Source organism: Melanaphis sacchari, unplaced genomic scaffold (assembly GCF_002803265.2).
Source record: "Melanaphis sacchari strain LSU unplaced genomic scaffold, SCAv2.0 Contig8_pilon_pilon, whole genome shotgun sequence".
Classification (NCBI taxonomy): domain Eukaryota; kingdom Metazoa; phylum Arthropoda; class Insecta; order Hemiptera; family Aphididae; genus Melanaphis; species Melanaphis sacchari.
The window spans coordinates 3,969,834-3,983,810 of NW_020271635.1; the positions used below are offsets into that span (position 1 = coordinate 3,969,834).

At 25.3% G+C, this 13,977-nt stretch overlaps 2 protein-coding genes across 2 annotated transcripts; one reads left to right on the forward strand and one right to left on the reverse strand.

Moving 5' to 3' along the window:
• The first annotated feature begins 77 nt into the window (after window positions 1-77).
• LOC112602449 (calcium-binding mitochondrial carrier protein Aralar1) lies at window positions 78-5,942 on the forward strand. Its single transcript, XM_025350515.1, has 16 exons — window positions 78-299; window positions 836-895; window positions 971-1,113; window positions 1,966-2,081; window positions 2,152-2,291; window positions 2,357-2,503; window positions 2,569-2,710; window positions 2,794-2,890; window positions 2,952-3,045; window positions 3,109-3,184; window positions 4,329-4,447; window positions 4,523-4,693; window positions 4,761-4,901; window positions 4,983-5,280; window positions 5,356-5,446; window positions 5,539-5,942. The coding sequence occupies exons 1-16, from the start codon at window positions 237-239 to the stop codon at window positions 5,702-5,704; spliced, it is 2,064 nt and encodes a 687-aa protein (XP_025206300.1). The 5' UTR covers window positions 78-236; the 3' UTR covers window positions 5,705-5,942.
• LOC112602452 (trypsin-like) lies at window positions 3,191-4,315 on the reverse strand. The gene is made up of 3 exons (XM_025350518.1): window positions 3,847-4,315; window positions 3,461-3,785; window positions 3,191-3,387 (listed from the first exon to the last, which is right to left on the reverse strand). The coding sequence occupies exons 1-3, from the start codon at window positions 4,180-4,182 to the stop codon at window positions 3,191-3,193; spliced, it is 858 nt and encodes a 285-aa protein (XP_025206303.1). The 5' UTR covers window positions 4,183-4,315.
• Window positions 5,943-13,977: the final 8,035 nt, after the last annotated feature.

Sequence of the window (13,977 nt, forward strand, 5' to 3'; positions counted from 1 at the left end):
GCGCATGTCCGATATAATCAACACCCGTATTCTTATCTGTTTCGTTTCGGCGTTTTGGCACAGTATCGGGATTCGGGAGCAACGGGTTGATGGTCATTTTTGCTTATTCGTGTGTTGTGCGCGCGGAAAAGAAAACACACACACAAACGGAAGAAGAAAATTGATTTTTTCATCGCCGGCCTTGTACTTAACAAACATACTGTTCATAACCATATTATTAATACTTTTTATGATACATGTTTACCGGAATGCATAATTCAACATGGAACTTTCATCCAAAAATAGCTCACTGCCAAGAGGTGAGTTACCTACCAATCCAATTCTTTAATATAATAAAATTTCTATCGTCCAGCAAAGGCGAAGAATTGTGTTGTCTTGTCCTCTATGCATCGAAAAATATTTTTATCTCGATTATTGACCATTTAATGATTGGCGTCATCGATCGTGGTAGGTTTTATTCATGCTTTTGGTTCAAATGTCTATTATCTGTGTTTTATCGTATTTATTAAAAATTTCTTTAAAGCTTTCAGGTATTAGTAGAATTCGATTTGAGTTATATTTATAGACCCAATCTGTAGGTCACCAATCAAAACAAGTACAATATTAGAATACCTAGATCTATCTGTCATATTTATTCTTACAGAGCAGTGTTACTGATTTTGACATTTCTAAAATTTATATAAACTCTTGAAATTGAATCAACAAGTTATCAATTTTAATAAGAATATTATAAAAATAAATAATAGGGGTGTGTCAAAATATTCTGATTCTAGGTGTGTGGTGTTGGGAAATTTTATTAATTTTATTGTAATCTCATGAATTTTTTTTTTTACAGTCACACAATGGTTATCTAAAACGAGCAACCACAGAACAACTGTTGGAAGTGTTCAACAAAGTAATTTTTCCAAAAATCGATTAAGTTATTAGATAAAACAAAATATTATATCTAAGGATTTATTTAATTTGTTAGTATGCCACTGTCGAGAAGCAAGGCGAGAAATATATCAATTCTGTAGATTTCATAAAAAATTATATTGGTATATTGAATGAACCGTCCAGTGACTTGGATTCTTTACGATTGTTGAGTGGAATTGTTGATACTAATAAAGATGGGTTAGTATAAAAAGGAAATTATTCATAAAAAAATAAAAACAAACGTTATATTTTTTATTTTTTATTTTTTTGGTTATTCATCACTTAATTTTTGATGATTATACTTTATATTGTAGAATATTGCACATATACAAAAGAGTTTTTGTTATTTATATCATTTTTTTCCTAACACTGTATTGTTAACTTTAACAGTTATTAATTGTTATTTATAAGTTACTAGTATTTGATTTTTTATTAACTATTAATAAAGTTAAATTATTATTATGCTTAAGATGTGCCTTGAAGTGTCTTTAATGATGTGTATTAAAATGTTTGTCCTAAGAAAGTATATCCATTCAAAATTAAATTATAGACTAATCAAATATGTAATGGCATTTAACATATTCTATGTTATTTAGTTTTATAAAATAAAAAATACCAGCTAGATGTATGTTACTAAATACTAATTATAATTACAACATGAAATAAACCAGGTTAAAGTAGTAGTTTTACCCAACATATAAACTAAGTTCATATTTTTTTATAACTGCTATATATAATATATATACTCTAGCCAGTGAGAGAACGCATCAATTCTGTGCATCCCCATGACACCTTGTCATAGTAGACTTTTCCATCAGAGATGCACAAAAGAACTAATTCTCATAGTACCTTGATTTGTTCTCTTGCTGGTCAAAGTTTAGGTATTTCATAGTTATAAATTACAATTAATAGGTAATATATGTAATTCAGTGTTTATATTCAAAATTAATTATTTACAATTTTAATGACTAATGAAATGGAAATCTTAAAATGATTTTGAAAAAAATATCAATATTGTCTTGTCATATAAAATTACAATTTTTTCCATAGACTCATTTCTTTTGCGGAATTTCAAGCGTTTGAAAGTTTATTGTCTGAACCAGATGCTTTATATAAAGTTGCATTTCACTTGTTTGACATAAATGGCAATGGAGAGATTTCTTATGGTACTAATATATTAGTTAAGAAATTGTATGAATACTATTGAATGTTAAATATATTTATTTTCATTTTCAGATGAATTTGTGTCAGTTATTAAAAAAACTGAACTGTACTTAAAGATACCTTTCAATTTGGATAGTCAATTTATGAAATTGTATTTTGGAGAGAAGAAAAATCGGCTTATTAATTATTCAGAATTTGCTCAATTTTTACATGTATTAACATTTTATAAGTAGTTTTACTTAAGTAGTAAAAATTAAATTATTAATTTTTATTTTAGGATTTTCACGAAGAATGTGGAACTGAAATTTTTCGTATTTTTGATAAATCTGGTTCTGGTTTCATATCTGCTAATGATTTTCAAGAAATAATGCTGTTGTCCAAAAGCCATTTATTAACTAATGGTGTTCGAGATAATTTATTACCAGTAAATTAATTTAAAATCTTTAAATAGATGATAAATTTGAATTAGTATAATTTTTTAATTTATAGGCTGCAGGAGGGGGTCAAGGAGTACATCGTGTTAGTTTTCCATATTTTATGGCTTTTATATCACTTTTAAATAACATGGAACTTGTCAAACGTATTTATTTAAATGCCAGTAATGAAAATCGGAATCTGGAAATTACTAAAGGTCTTTATTTTAGATTTTATGTGATTTATAATGTTTAAAATAATTAGTTTCTTATATTGTACTATAATATATTTGTCATTCAGATGAATTTTTGTATTCTACTCAAGTTATGTCTCAAATTACTCCATTAGAAGTTGATATATTATTTACCTTGTGTCATCTATTACATCAAAGAGCTGGGTAATTTAATTTTACCACAATGTGTAGGTATATTTTATAATCCCATATATTTTTTTTTTAGTAAGATTATTTACAATGATTTACAATCAATAACACCAGAACAGTACTATAAAGAAATACATAATCGTAGAATAGCTGAAATCCATGCAGTATCTGTAAGTGTAGTTAAACAATTATTATTTCTAACCGTTATCTAAATTACTCTATCATTGTTTCAGAGTCCATCTGATAGAGGAGTTTTTATTCAAGTATTGGAGAGCTTGTATCGATTCACTCTGGGCTCAATATCTGGAGGTAATATTATTTTGCATTATTCCAGTAACATGATGGTGGCATGTTTGGTACTGTAGAAATATATTGATGTATCCAATTTAAGTATGGACATATAAACATGTATGTATGAGTGATACCAACTGCCCCACAACGCTCTAAATCTTTTCGTTCATAATTATTTTTTATTTCTTTGTATACTTGATGAGCTATTCCATATAATTCACCTAAAATTAACTAGTTAACTAGATACTATAAATTATTTCAACTATTTAAGCTATTTTAGTGTAAACAGTTTACCTTGACATATAAGTGGACCACCAGAATCACCGTCACACAATCCTTTTCCATTATCTTGTTGTAAGCAAATAATTTTTCTCCTCTCCCAATCTTGAAGACCTGGACATGCTTTGGCAGACATTGAAGAAAATACTTTAAGTTTATGTAAAATTGTATTATGGCGGCCAGGTGGTTTATCAACTTCTCCCCAACCTACAGCCGTGCATGCTATATAATCATTTATTGGAAGTCCTCTATCTGATACATGAATGATATTAACAGCGATAGTCATAAAAAATGGTTTGACACGAATAAGAGCTAAGTCATCATTGGCAACTCGTTTTACCTTAATAATAAGCCAAAACCATTTTATTACTGTTTCACATTTACATGAATAACTTACTGACTCTATAATTTGGGTGTATATGAACTTCTGTTCCTTGTCTGACTTGTGAATTATTTGTTCGTTCAACATAATTTACTATGCCTGCTATAACTTTGATATCGCTAGGTCTTATACCTAATATATAGTTAATTGAAAAACAGTGAGCTGCCGTCAAAACCCATTCTTCTGATATAATTGCTCCTGAACATGACATGGTCTTATGATATATGACTGTCATAAAAGGGAATTCAAAACTTTTTGCTACTTCTCCTCCGGCCAAACAAACTGGTTGATTATGGTAACATATTACAGACACTATAAATAATAAATGACTAACAAACAAATGTTTAACATTCATATTTTTAAGTCAAAATTGAATGGTATAATAAATATTTTTAAGCACAAAATTTAATATTTGTATTTACATTATCTATTATTGATTGATTGACTATAAAACCATAACAACAGTATAAAAAATTAAAAAAGTATGTATTTTTATTTTAGCTATTGGTGCCACAGCAGTGTATCCAATTGATTTGGTTAAAACTAGGATGCAAAATCAAAGAGCTGGTTCATTTATTGGCGAACTCATGTATAGAAACAGTTTTGACTGTTTTAAAAAAGTCAGAAATATTTTAAATTAATGTTTTGTACAAGTTTCTATTACTTATATTGATCATAATTCTATACATTTTTAGGTAATAAGACATGAGGGAATATTTGGACTTTATCGAGGTCTATTGCCTCAGCTGATAGGTGTTGCTCCTGAAAAAGCGGCAAAACTCACAGTTAATGATTTAGTACGAGATAAATTACGTCAAGAAAATGGAGATTTGGCTGTCTCTGCAGAGATAATTGCTGGTGCTTGTGTTAGTTTATTTTGAATTACATACATTTAAATTATAAACTAAATTTTAATATCAATATTACTTTTAGGCAGGATTTTCACAAGTTATATTTACCAACCCATTAGAAATAGTAAAAATTCGTTTACAAGTTGCTGGTGAAATAGCATCCACAAAAAAATTGAGTGCTATTACTGTTATTAAAGAATTAGGTTTCTTTGGTTTGTATAAGGTAATCAATTTCTTAATAATTACAATGTGAAATTGTCAATTGATAAACATTCATTATAATGTATTTTACTTTATTATTTAGGGAGCTAAAGCTTGTTTTCTACGAGACATACCTTTCAGTGCTATTTACTTTCCAGCATATAATCATGTAAAACAGGCTTTCGCTGATGAAAAAGGTTATAATCATCCATTATCATTATTAGCTGCTGGTTGTATTGCTGGCGTTCCAGCTGCATCGTTAGTTACACCAGCAGATGTTATAAAAACCCGGCTGCAAGTTGTGGCACGAAAGGGCCAAACTACATATAACGGATTAGTTGATTGTGCAATGAAAATTTATAATGAAGAAGGACCTAGGGCATTTTGGAAAGGAACAGGCGGTAATTTTAATATATACAAAGTTAAAATAACCATTAAAATTTATAGTTAAATCAAATTGTATTTATTTTGTTTAGCACGCGTATTCCGCTCTTCTCCACAATTTGGAGTGACCCTTTTGTCTTATGAAATTTTGCAAAGATTGTTTTATGTAGATTTTGGAGGCTCGTAAGTAGTAAAAAATACACAAATTAAACTGTATTATATATATATTAAATTAGTTTAATTATTATTTAAAAAAAAAAAAAAAACAATTTTAGGCGTCCATCTGGTTCAGAAAAACTGGTTTCAGTACATGGTGCTGGTGATGGAATCACTCCTTCAAATCCAGATCATATTGGAGGTTATCACGCAGTTCTTCCAATATTAGAAGGAATAGAATCTAAATTTGGTCTTGTATTTCCTAAAATTAAATCAGAAAAATAATCATATCATAACCTGTTACAGCTACTTACATTCTGAACATTTAATATTAATTGTTATTTTTGATATTAATATTTTTATCTCCATACAATTTTTTATATTTTAATTCATCAACTAAATAATTATGTATTTATACATGAAATCATGTATACACGCAAACACAAATTATGTAAACTATTCCTGTTTCTCTTTTATATTATCCTATTTTATTTTTTTTATGGCGTGTATGGATTAATATGATAATGCTCTTAATTATTGTACACCAATAAAATTATTTTTTTAAACCAATTAAAATTTCAATGTAATAATTTTAGAATTAATAAAAAAAGAGTACATTATTAAATATTTAAATATAAAAGTATATATTTTAGTTCTTAGTTTTTTTTTGTAAACCTTGGTGTATCTACAATATTCAGAATATTCTAATTAATTGAATTGATAAATGATTTATTAAAATCTTAAACATGGATAAGTACAATGAAACTTCCATATTATGATATCTGTTGAGAAAAATAAATTTATATTTTAGAGAGATTTATTAAGTATAATCAAATAAATTTATTTGGTCCTTAAAAATATTTTGTTGAAATGAAGTTTCACTGTACAATTTAAACGTCCTGAATGATTTTAACACATCACTATAAATTGAAATTTTACTACTAATATGCATGTGCAATAAATTTTAATAACACTAATAAGTAAGGCTAGAATTTTAATGATCTAAGAATCTAAGAAAAATGATCTAAAAATTCCTAAAAAAATAATCAAAAAGATGACTCAATAAGAAAAAATGACCTCATAAATGCTCGAAAAAAAAATTATATTAATAAATTACCTAATAAATAGTTATTTATATTTTTAAGTATACAAATAAATTCATCTTCTGGTTTAATGGCCAGTGTCATTTGTTCTAAAATGAATACATTTTGAAATAAAATAATATCGTAAAACTAAAATTTTAATTTAAATAAAACTTAAATTTAATAATGAATTAATGAAGACAAAACGTAATCAAACATTATTATTGGTTATTGCTCGGTTAGTCCAACGAGTATATTTTATATTGTACAAACGATTGGTATTTTGAAATATTAAATATTTTTAGAAAATATATTTACGATTTTATTCTAATGTTGTATTATTACATGTTTGTACAATAATTTATAACGATCATTTAAAATTCTATTAAAAAAATTTTAATAATATTTCTCAGATTTCAATAAAGTATAAAAAAAATGCCCACTCAACTGAAAAAATGACGTAAAAATGTTAAAAAATGACCTCAAATTAAAAAAGTACAAAAAATGTAAAATTAAAACTATGTGGTTAAACTCGTAGATGACTAAATCAGAATTTGTGCTTGAAAAGCCATATCCTGTAAAAAAAAAAAAAAAAATGCGAAATCCTATACTATCCTAACGGCTAACCTTACTAATAAGTAATAATCATCAAATCTCAATTTTATTAATTTTATGTTTCTTTGGATTTATATTGGAATTGAAAGGCTAATAAATAAAGTAATAATATATTTTATATAAAGCAATGAGGAAGTAATAAGATGTGTGTTGTGTAGTGTACAACTTGTACAAGTGTGTGCGATTTTTATATTTTATATAATATAATGTAACAATTTTATCGAAAAGTTTTGTGATGTTTACACTAAATTATTGCAGTGCTGTCCATTATGAAACAATTTTAATTTCCACGCTAAACCCGCACTGTTTAAATATTAATTAACAGATATTTCTTTTTTAAAAATTTAAAAATAGGTGTAGGTACCTATTAGTTATTACTTAACACAAAAATAAAACAGGAACTCGTTAAAATGCTATTTGTTGTACAAGTTTTATTCAATAAAAATGTCTACTGTCGTTTACATTTTGCAGTGATTTTTTTTTTCAAATCCAAATTAGGTATTGCTAAACAAGACAACACATCAAAACCAGGTATTTATAAATTTATATATCAATATATCATCTGTTAAGTGACAATTTAGCGACAATTTAATACGCATTTATTTTGTTTAACTGTGTTAGATTAAAAGAAGATACATTCTGTAATCTGTACGTAGATACCTATATATTGGCTATAGCCGTTATAGGTATTATACATAATATGATACCTAGGTACCTATTTATGTAATATATTGCGCGTACAAAAGAAAATCCATTTTACGGATAAGTGCGTCCGATTACAAATGTAATTATCATAGTCTACGATCGACGATCGTAAAGCTTATTACCCTTCAAACAATTCCCATGCTCCATAAACACATTTGTAATTTATAAATGGTTTTTGTCTTGGACGGACTTGACTAGTCTCATCCTTGAAATTGAAACATTGTATTTTATTAAAGGATTAAGGTAGCCTATATAATTTTTACCAATAAATTATTGAAAATAAAATATGGTTAAATCTTTGCTTATGGTTCTACAGGTAACGATAAATATAAAATGTAAAAAAAGTAATCATCGGGATAGATGAATCATGAATATTATATTAATATAGGTATACTTATTATCAAATGATAAGAAGTGATGCTATGAACTATTATGACAGAAAAAAGTAGACGAGTACCTAGCTTTATTTTGAGATATTTTCTTTGATACTTAAATTTAATCAGTTATATTTTAGACTCCAAATAGAACAATGGATGTATTGATTTCATAACAATGTGTGCTCGGATGTGTGTTTTTTATTTTTTCTGTTTGTTATCACTCATCAGACGACAGACATCACTTTTTTTAGCAATAATAATAGAACATTTTTAATTAGGGCAATTCTCAAATTTGAGGTTAGTATAGCTGGTAGAAAATTAAATTTGGTATTTTAATGATAAAAATTAATCGGTAAAACACGTAAATTCTTTTCAGTCCAAATTTTGTTAAGATCGATTTTGTTTTAGTTCAAAAAAGTTAAACTTTAATTTTGAATTTTTCAAAAAATATTTGTAATATTATTTCAAAAACATGAAATAATGTTCGTGCTATTTATAAATACTTTTGACAATTTAGTTTTATTTTAGTTATATTTTATGTATGATCAAATATTTGTTAGCGCGTAAAAAAACTTTTCAATTTAATACAAATAATACAATATTCCTCGTAAGTTATACTTACATAATATATAGTATTTTAAAAATATCAAAAATGAATTGGCACAATTTTATTTATTTTTTATTTTTTGACGAAATAAGTTATTCACAAATTTTAAACATAAAATAGTGAGTTTTAATAGATTTTTTTGTATTTAAAGAAAATTATTATTTTTCTTGATTTGAAATTTTTTTTTTTTTTTTGACAAAAAATAGCTTAAATTAAACTTCCTTTTTAATTAAAAAAGACTTACTTATAGCAATATAAACATATAATATATAACAAAATATTCTTAGAACTTGGAAGTATCAATGGTAAGGCTGATTATAATTTATCAAAGAATTTAAATTATTCTCATTAATAACAGCGTCCAGCTATACCTAATCAACGAAGAGATAAAATTGAATAGATATTTGATACATATGACATATAATATATATATATATTTAATATCTATATTATACATATAATATATATACATATTTAATATCTATATTATACATATAATATAGATATTAAAATAGTATTTGATTTGCGGAGACATAAGGAACAGAGTCCCCTTTCTTTTTTAAATTTTTCTTAGCGTACCCTTTCTGTTTATTAAAAACAAAATGCTGGAAACGTGTATATAAGTACATCACATTTTTTATTCTGAAGCAGAACTCTAGGCTAATCTAACTTAATGTCTCCTTGTGGCATGTGTGTGTGTGTGTGTGAGGAGAAGGGGATGACACGCAGCTTTTAATATTTTTATTAAATTCGGAAAAATTTGAAAATTTGTAATTATAGGTTTCGAGCAAAATAAGAAATAACATTTTTAGTTACAATTATAATATAATATATATAATTCTCAACTTCTGATATTATAATAAACAAATCAATTTAAAATTTAAAAATCACTAGGTATTTAAAAATAATAGTCTATAATAGAATATAATAACGGAATTTTACGGAATTTTGTATTAACAAATTTGTCAAGAACTTCTTCATCATCTAATTTACTAGCGATTTCTGTTTCAATTAAAAGTATGGCCATGCTTGATAATCTCTCTTGAAACATTATAGATAAAGTAAGTAGTTTTTTATAAATTTAAGTTTGTTGAAGCTCTTTTCACATGAAATTGTTGTGACGGGCATTGAAATAAAAATACTTATAGCAATTTCAAAATTTGGATACGATTTTTTATTCTTATAATCGTGAATCATTTGTTATAAATCCAAAAAATTTACTGATTCAATATTTGGCAAAATTGATAAAGCTGCTTGTTTAAAATCTTTAATTTCTTCAACTGTTTTTACAGTATTTATATCTTCATTATATTTTAGTCCTAGATCTTGGTTTTTGCAAATCATGTGAATTCATATTAGTTAATGAATGATCGAAAGAAATTCAAAATCGTTTGATACTTTCATAATGTTTTCATACCACCATGTCAAATACTATTTACTTAAACAATTCAATAATTGTAAAGCGTTAAGCGAATAAATCAATCAAAAAATAAATGTTTTACTAAAAATATAATATTACGTTTAGGAATCGGTGCGTAGTAGGTATTTTTAAAAATGTATTATATTATAAGATTATTTTAAATGTAAAAAGAAGATCTATGTTGATCGATAAATGTAAATTATACAACAAATGCATTATAAAGTTCACTGGTTGCCGGTTGGTATTAAATTATTGCCCATGTTTACTTCAGTAAATACACTGATTTTTTAGTTATAGGGCTGTGAAGGGTTGAATTCAATATAATGCATAATATATTACAGTCGACTCTTGATAATTCATAATAAATTTCGAATTACAGAAAATTCGAATTGCTAAATAATTCAAAATATTGAGAGAGCAAAAAAAATTCAAATTTCTGAGAATTAAGAGAAAAAATTGTTTTTTTATTAGTGTACATATGCACATAGTTATTAAATATTTCAACAAATTAGGTGGTATTACAGTTATTTATTGTTTTTAAAATGTAAACTAACCTACCTTCTATGTGAATTAATTTATTATTATTAACAGACAATTAAGAAATAAAATGTTTATAGTAAAGTTCTAACGATAATAACTCTATAGTTATCGAAAATAATAAGCTAAATTTTTACACGATTGTATAGTAAATTATCAACGAAAAGATTATAAGAAATATATTTGGTGAATATACTTTAAATGATCGAACATTGAATGGATGAAACTTCGAATTGTCACGTTTTAGAGACCAGTTTTCCCAAAATTCAATTTCAAATTACTGAATGGTTTTTATTCAAATTATCGTGAGATTTTCAAGAAAACGAGCATTTATTTCGAATTTCCAAAAGTTTCAAATTATCAAAGTTTTGAATTATCGAAAGCCAACTGTATTATTATTATACCGTGTTATAAATAAATGAAATAGCGAATTTAACTTAGTATTCGATATTAGTATTTTTATTACAATAATTGTAATTTAAGCATCTTAAAGTTGATTTTTAAAATATGATTCGGTATTCAACATAAGGTTAGGTTATTGGGCGATTATTTTATCAAACTACACTCATTATTTCAAAATCTATTATTTTTTTTTTTTAATATTTTTTTTACATAATTTTCAGATGAAATAAACAACATTTTTTAAAATGCTTAACATTTTTTAATATTGTTCATCATTATAATTTTGTTTACGTTTTTACTTTTTTAAACGATAATACAATTTTTTAATTTCATATTTTGAAGCTTAATATTTTTTGAAGTATTTCGATATACAATAATTGAAAATTTGACAAGTCGTTTATGAATATTTAATTTAAAGTTTAGTTGAGCGGTGTTGTGACGACAGGGGGTTACCTCGCAAAATGTTGGTCAAATGCTCTGCTTACTCAAGTTTTAAATACTAATAACTCATAAGCTACTCGTCCAAATCCCGATTGTTATGTATTAAAATTCTCCAAAAAATATTTTGTTTCAGAATATGAATTTTAATGTCATTCAAAAAATTAAAACGATAAAAAATATTGTTTTATTTCGTTTGAAAATTATGTAAAAAAAATTCGTTTATAGGTTTTTAAATAATAAGTGTTGTTTGATAAAAGAATCGCTCAATTTATTGATTGAAATAACATAATAAGTTCTCAACGAAACGGTTTTGATATTGCAATACTTTACAATAACATTTTAATAAGTAATTAAATTTATAATGTATAATAATTAGATTTATTTAATACGTATACTTACTATTAGTAGGTACTTAGTTTATATTAATATGATAAAAATAAGCTCATCCCATTACTTTATTTTTTTAACGATTTACTTATAAGAATATTTTAAATATTTTAATTACTAAATAAACTATAAATATTTATAATTTGCGTTACAAATGTAGCGTCTAAATACTCGTAAATATCTAGCTATGCTAAATTATATTATATGATTGTTCATGGAGAACAATTAGCGTTTTTTTAGCGTGAATAATCGACATAAAATGTTAAATGGCATTTAAACGTTTTAAACCATTAACTGAACTAAAACAACTGAGTATTTTTTATTATTAGCTAGGTGAAATAAAAATATTTATTTTAAATCGTAAGATATCATGTAAAACTTTAATAAAATGGTTTTAGACAATACCGTGATGATAGGAAAAGCGGATTTAAGACATTATTGTGCCCCACGGCAGGTATTTTTCAATTATTGATTAGGTACCATACACCTACTATAAACATACAATACTGACTAGTGACTACAGTTCTCTTTAAATCATATTTTGATAATAGAACTATATAATAGGACTATAGGAGTATCATTATATTTTAATATACGTATTATGTGGTTGTATTGTATAATATGCTCGATATATCGATAAAGTTATCGTAATAATGATTATTATAATAAGAATAAATAAGCAATAAGACAAAAATATTAAATAGTTTAAACGCTGTCACCTATCTGGCTAGATACTAAAATTTAGTCTCAATATTTAAAAAAATTCATTCAGTATCTACCTATAGAAAATGATAATTATTGTAACAGTTGAATGTTTTGTGATTCTACGATTTTTGTAAAAATACTAAAATAGTTTATTGAAAAATTGTAAATGAGGAATATCCAATTCTTCCAAACTTAAATATATCTCTTATACAAGGGCATCCATATTGGTAGGGGGGCAAGAGAGGGACATGTCCCTTTTGGAAAATGTTGAAAAACTGCTTACACAAGATCTACAATGAGTGGAGATTGACTTGATAGATTATGCATGATAAGCGTAGGTACACAGGGTAAAAATTGTTGATAAAACGATTGAAAACATAGAACAAGTAATAAATATATTTGGTGTTAAAAAAAGAAATTTACAATGTTTATTTGTAAATTAATATTTTAATAAATTTATATTATTAATCCAATGAAAATGTAATAAATTACTTTTATGGTTAGGTAATGGGTTAAATAATTATTATTTCATAATCTTCCAGTTTGATATTATATAAAATATAATAGTATAATGTTAAATTGTAAACCCCTTCTTATCTCACGGACATGATTAAAATTTTGTCCCCCCCTTAAGAATTTTTCTATGGGCGTCCTTGCTCTTATATAGCTTTTAAAAATATTTATGGAACTACACTTAAACTGTTTTTTATTATTTTTATAAACAAAGGATGTGAAACTTAGTATTACATTTTCAATCTTATTTATCAAGCATAATTTTTTTAATCAATTTATATAAAAAAAAAAAAAACGAAAAAATTAATTATTTTAAATAATTCAAGAGTAAAAATATTTTGAAAATATTACTATGTTGAATAAAAAATAATCAACTCAAATATTTGGTGAAAATTTGTCTATCTACCTATATATGGTCTTACAAAAATGGACGTGGTTTACCGTAATATTTTAAAAGTATAAATAAAAAGATTTTAATTTAATAATAAATTTAAAAATTTTAAACTATGATTTTACAAAAATAACATTTTTCAGTAATTTTACATACATTATAGAATACATATAAAAAAAAGTATATATATATAAGTTAACTATTATTGATATTACGGATATTATCCACAAAACATAAATTCCTATCTCTTAAGAAAGAATTAAAAGTATTTACTGTTTTATTTAATGTTCGTCACCAATACTCGGCTAAGTTACCTCTTTAATAAGTCTTCATTTGTACCACATATTTTCTATTTTCAGTCTAAGAAGTCTTCAGT

Bases quoted from the DNA above. Each gene is read 5' to 3' on its own strand.
- LOC112602449 (XM_025350515.1), top strand. From the start codon at position 237: ATGTTTACCGGAATGCATAATTCAACATGGAACTTTCATCCAAAAATA. The intron at 3,185-4,328 runs GTAATATTATTT...TTTTTATTTTAG, and splicing joins TCTGGGCTCAATATCTGGAG to CTATTGGTGCCACAGCAGTG. The intron at 4,448-4,522 runs GTCAGAAATATT...ATACATTTTTAG, and splicing joins GTTTTGACTGTTTTAAAAAA to GTAATAAGACATGAGGGAAT.
- LOC112602452 (XM_025350518.1), bottom strand. From the start codon at position 4,182: ATGAATGTTAAACATTTGTTTGTTAGTCATTTATTATTTATAGTGTCT. The intron at 3,786-3,846 runs GTCAGTAAGTTA...CTTATTATTAAG, and splicing joins ATATACACCCAAATTATAGA to GTAAAACGAGTTGCCAATGA. The intron at 3,388-3,460 runs GTAAACTGTTTA...AGTTAATTTTAG, and splicing joins TGGTCCACTTATATGTCAAG to GTGAATTATATGGAATAGCT.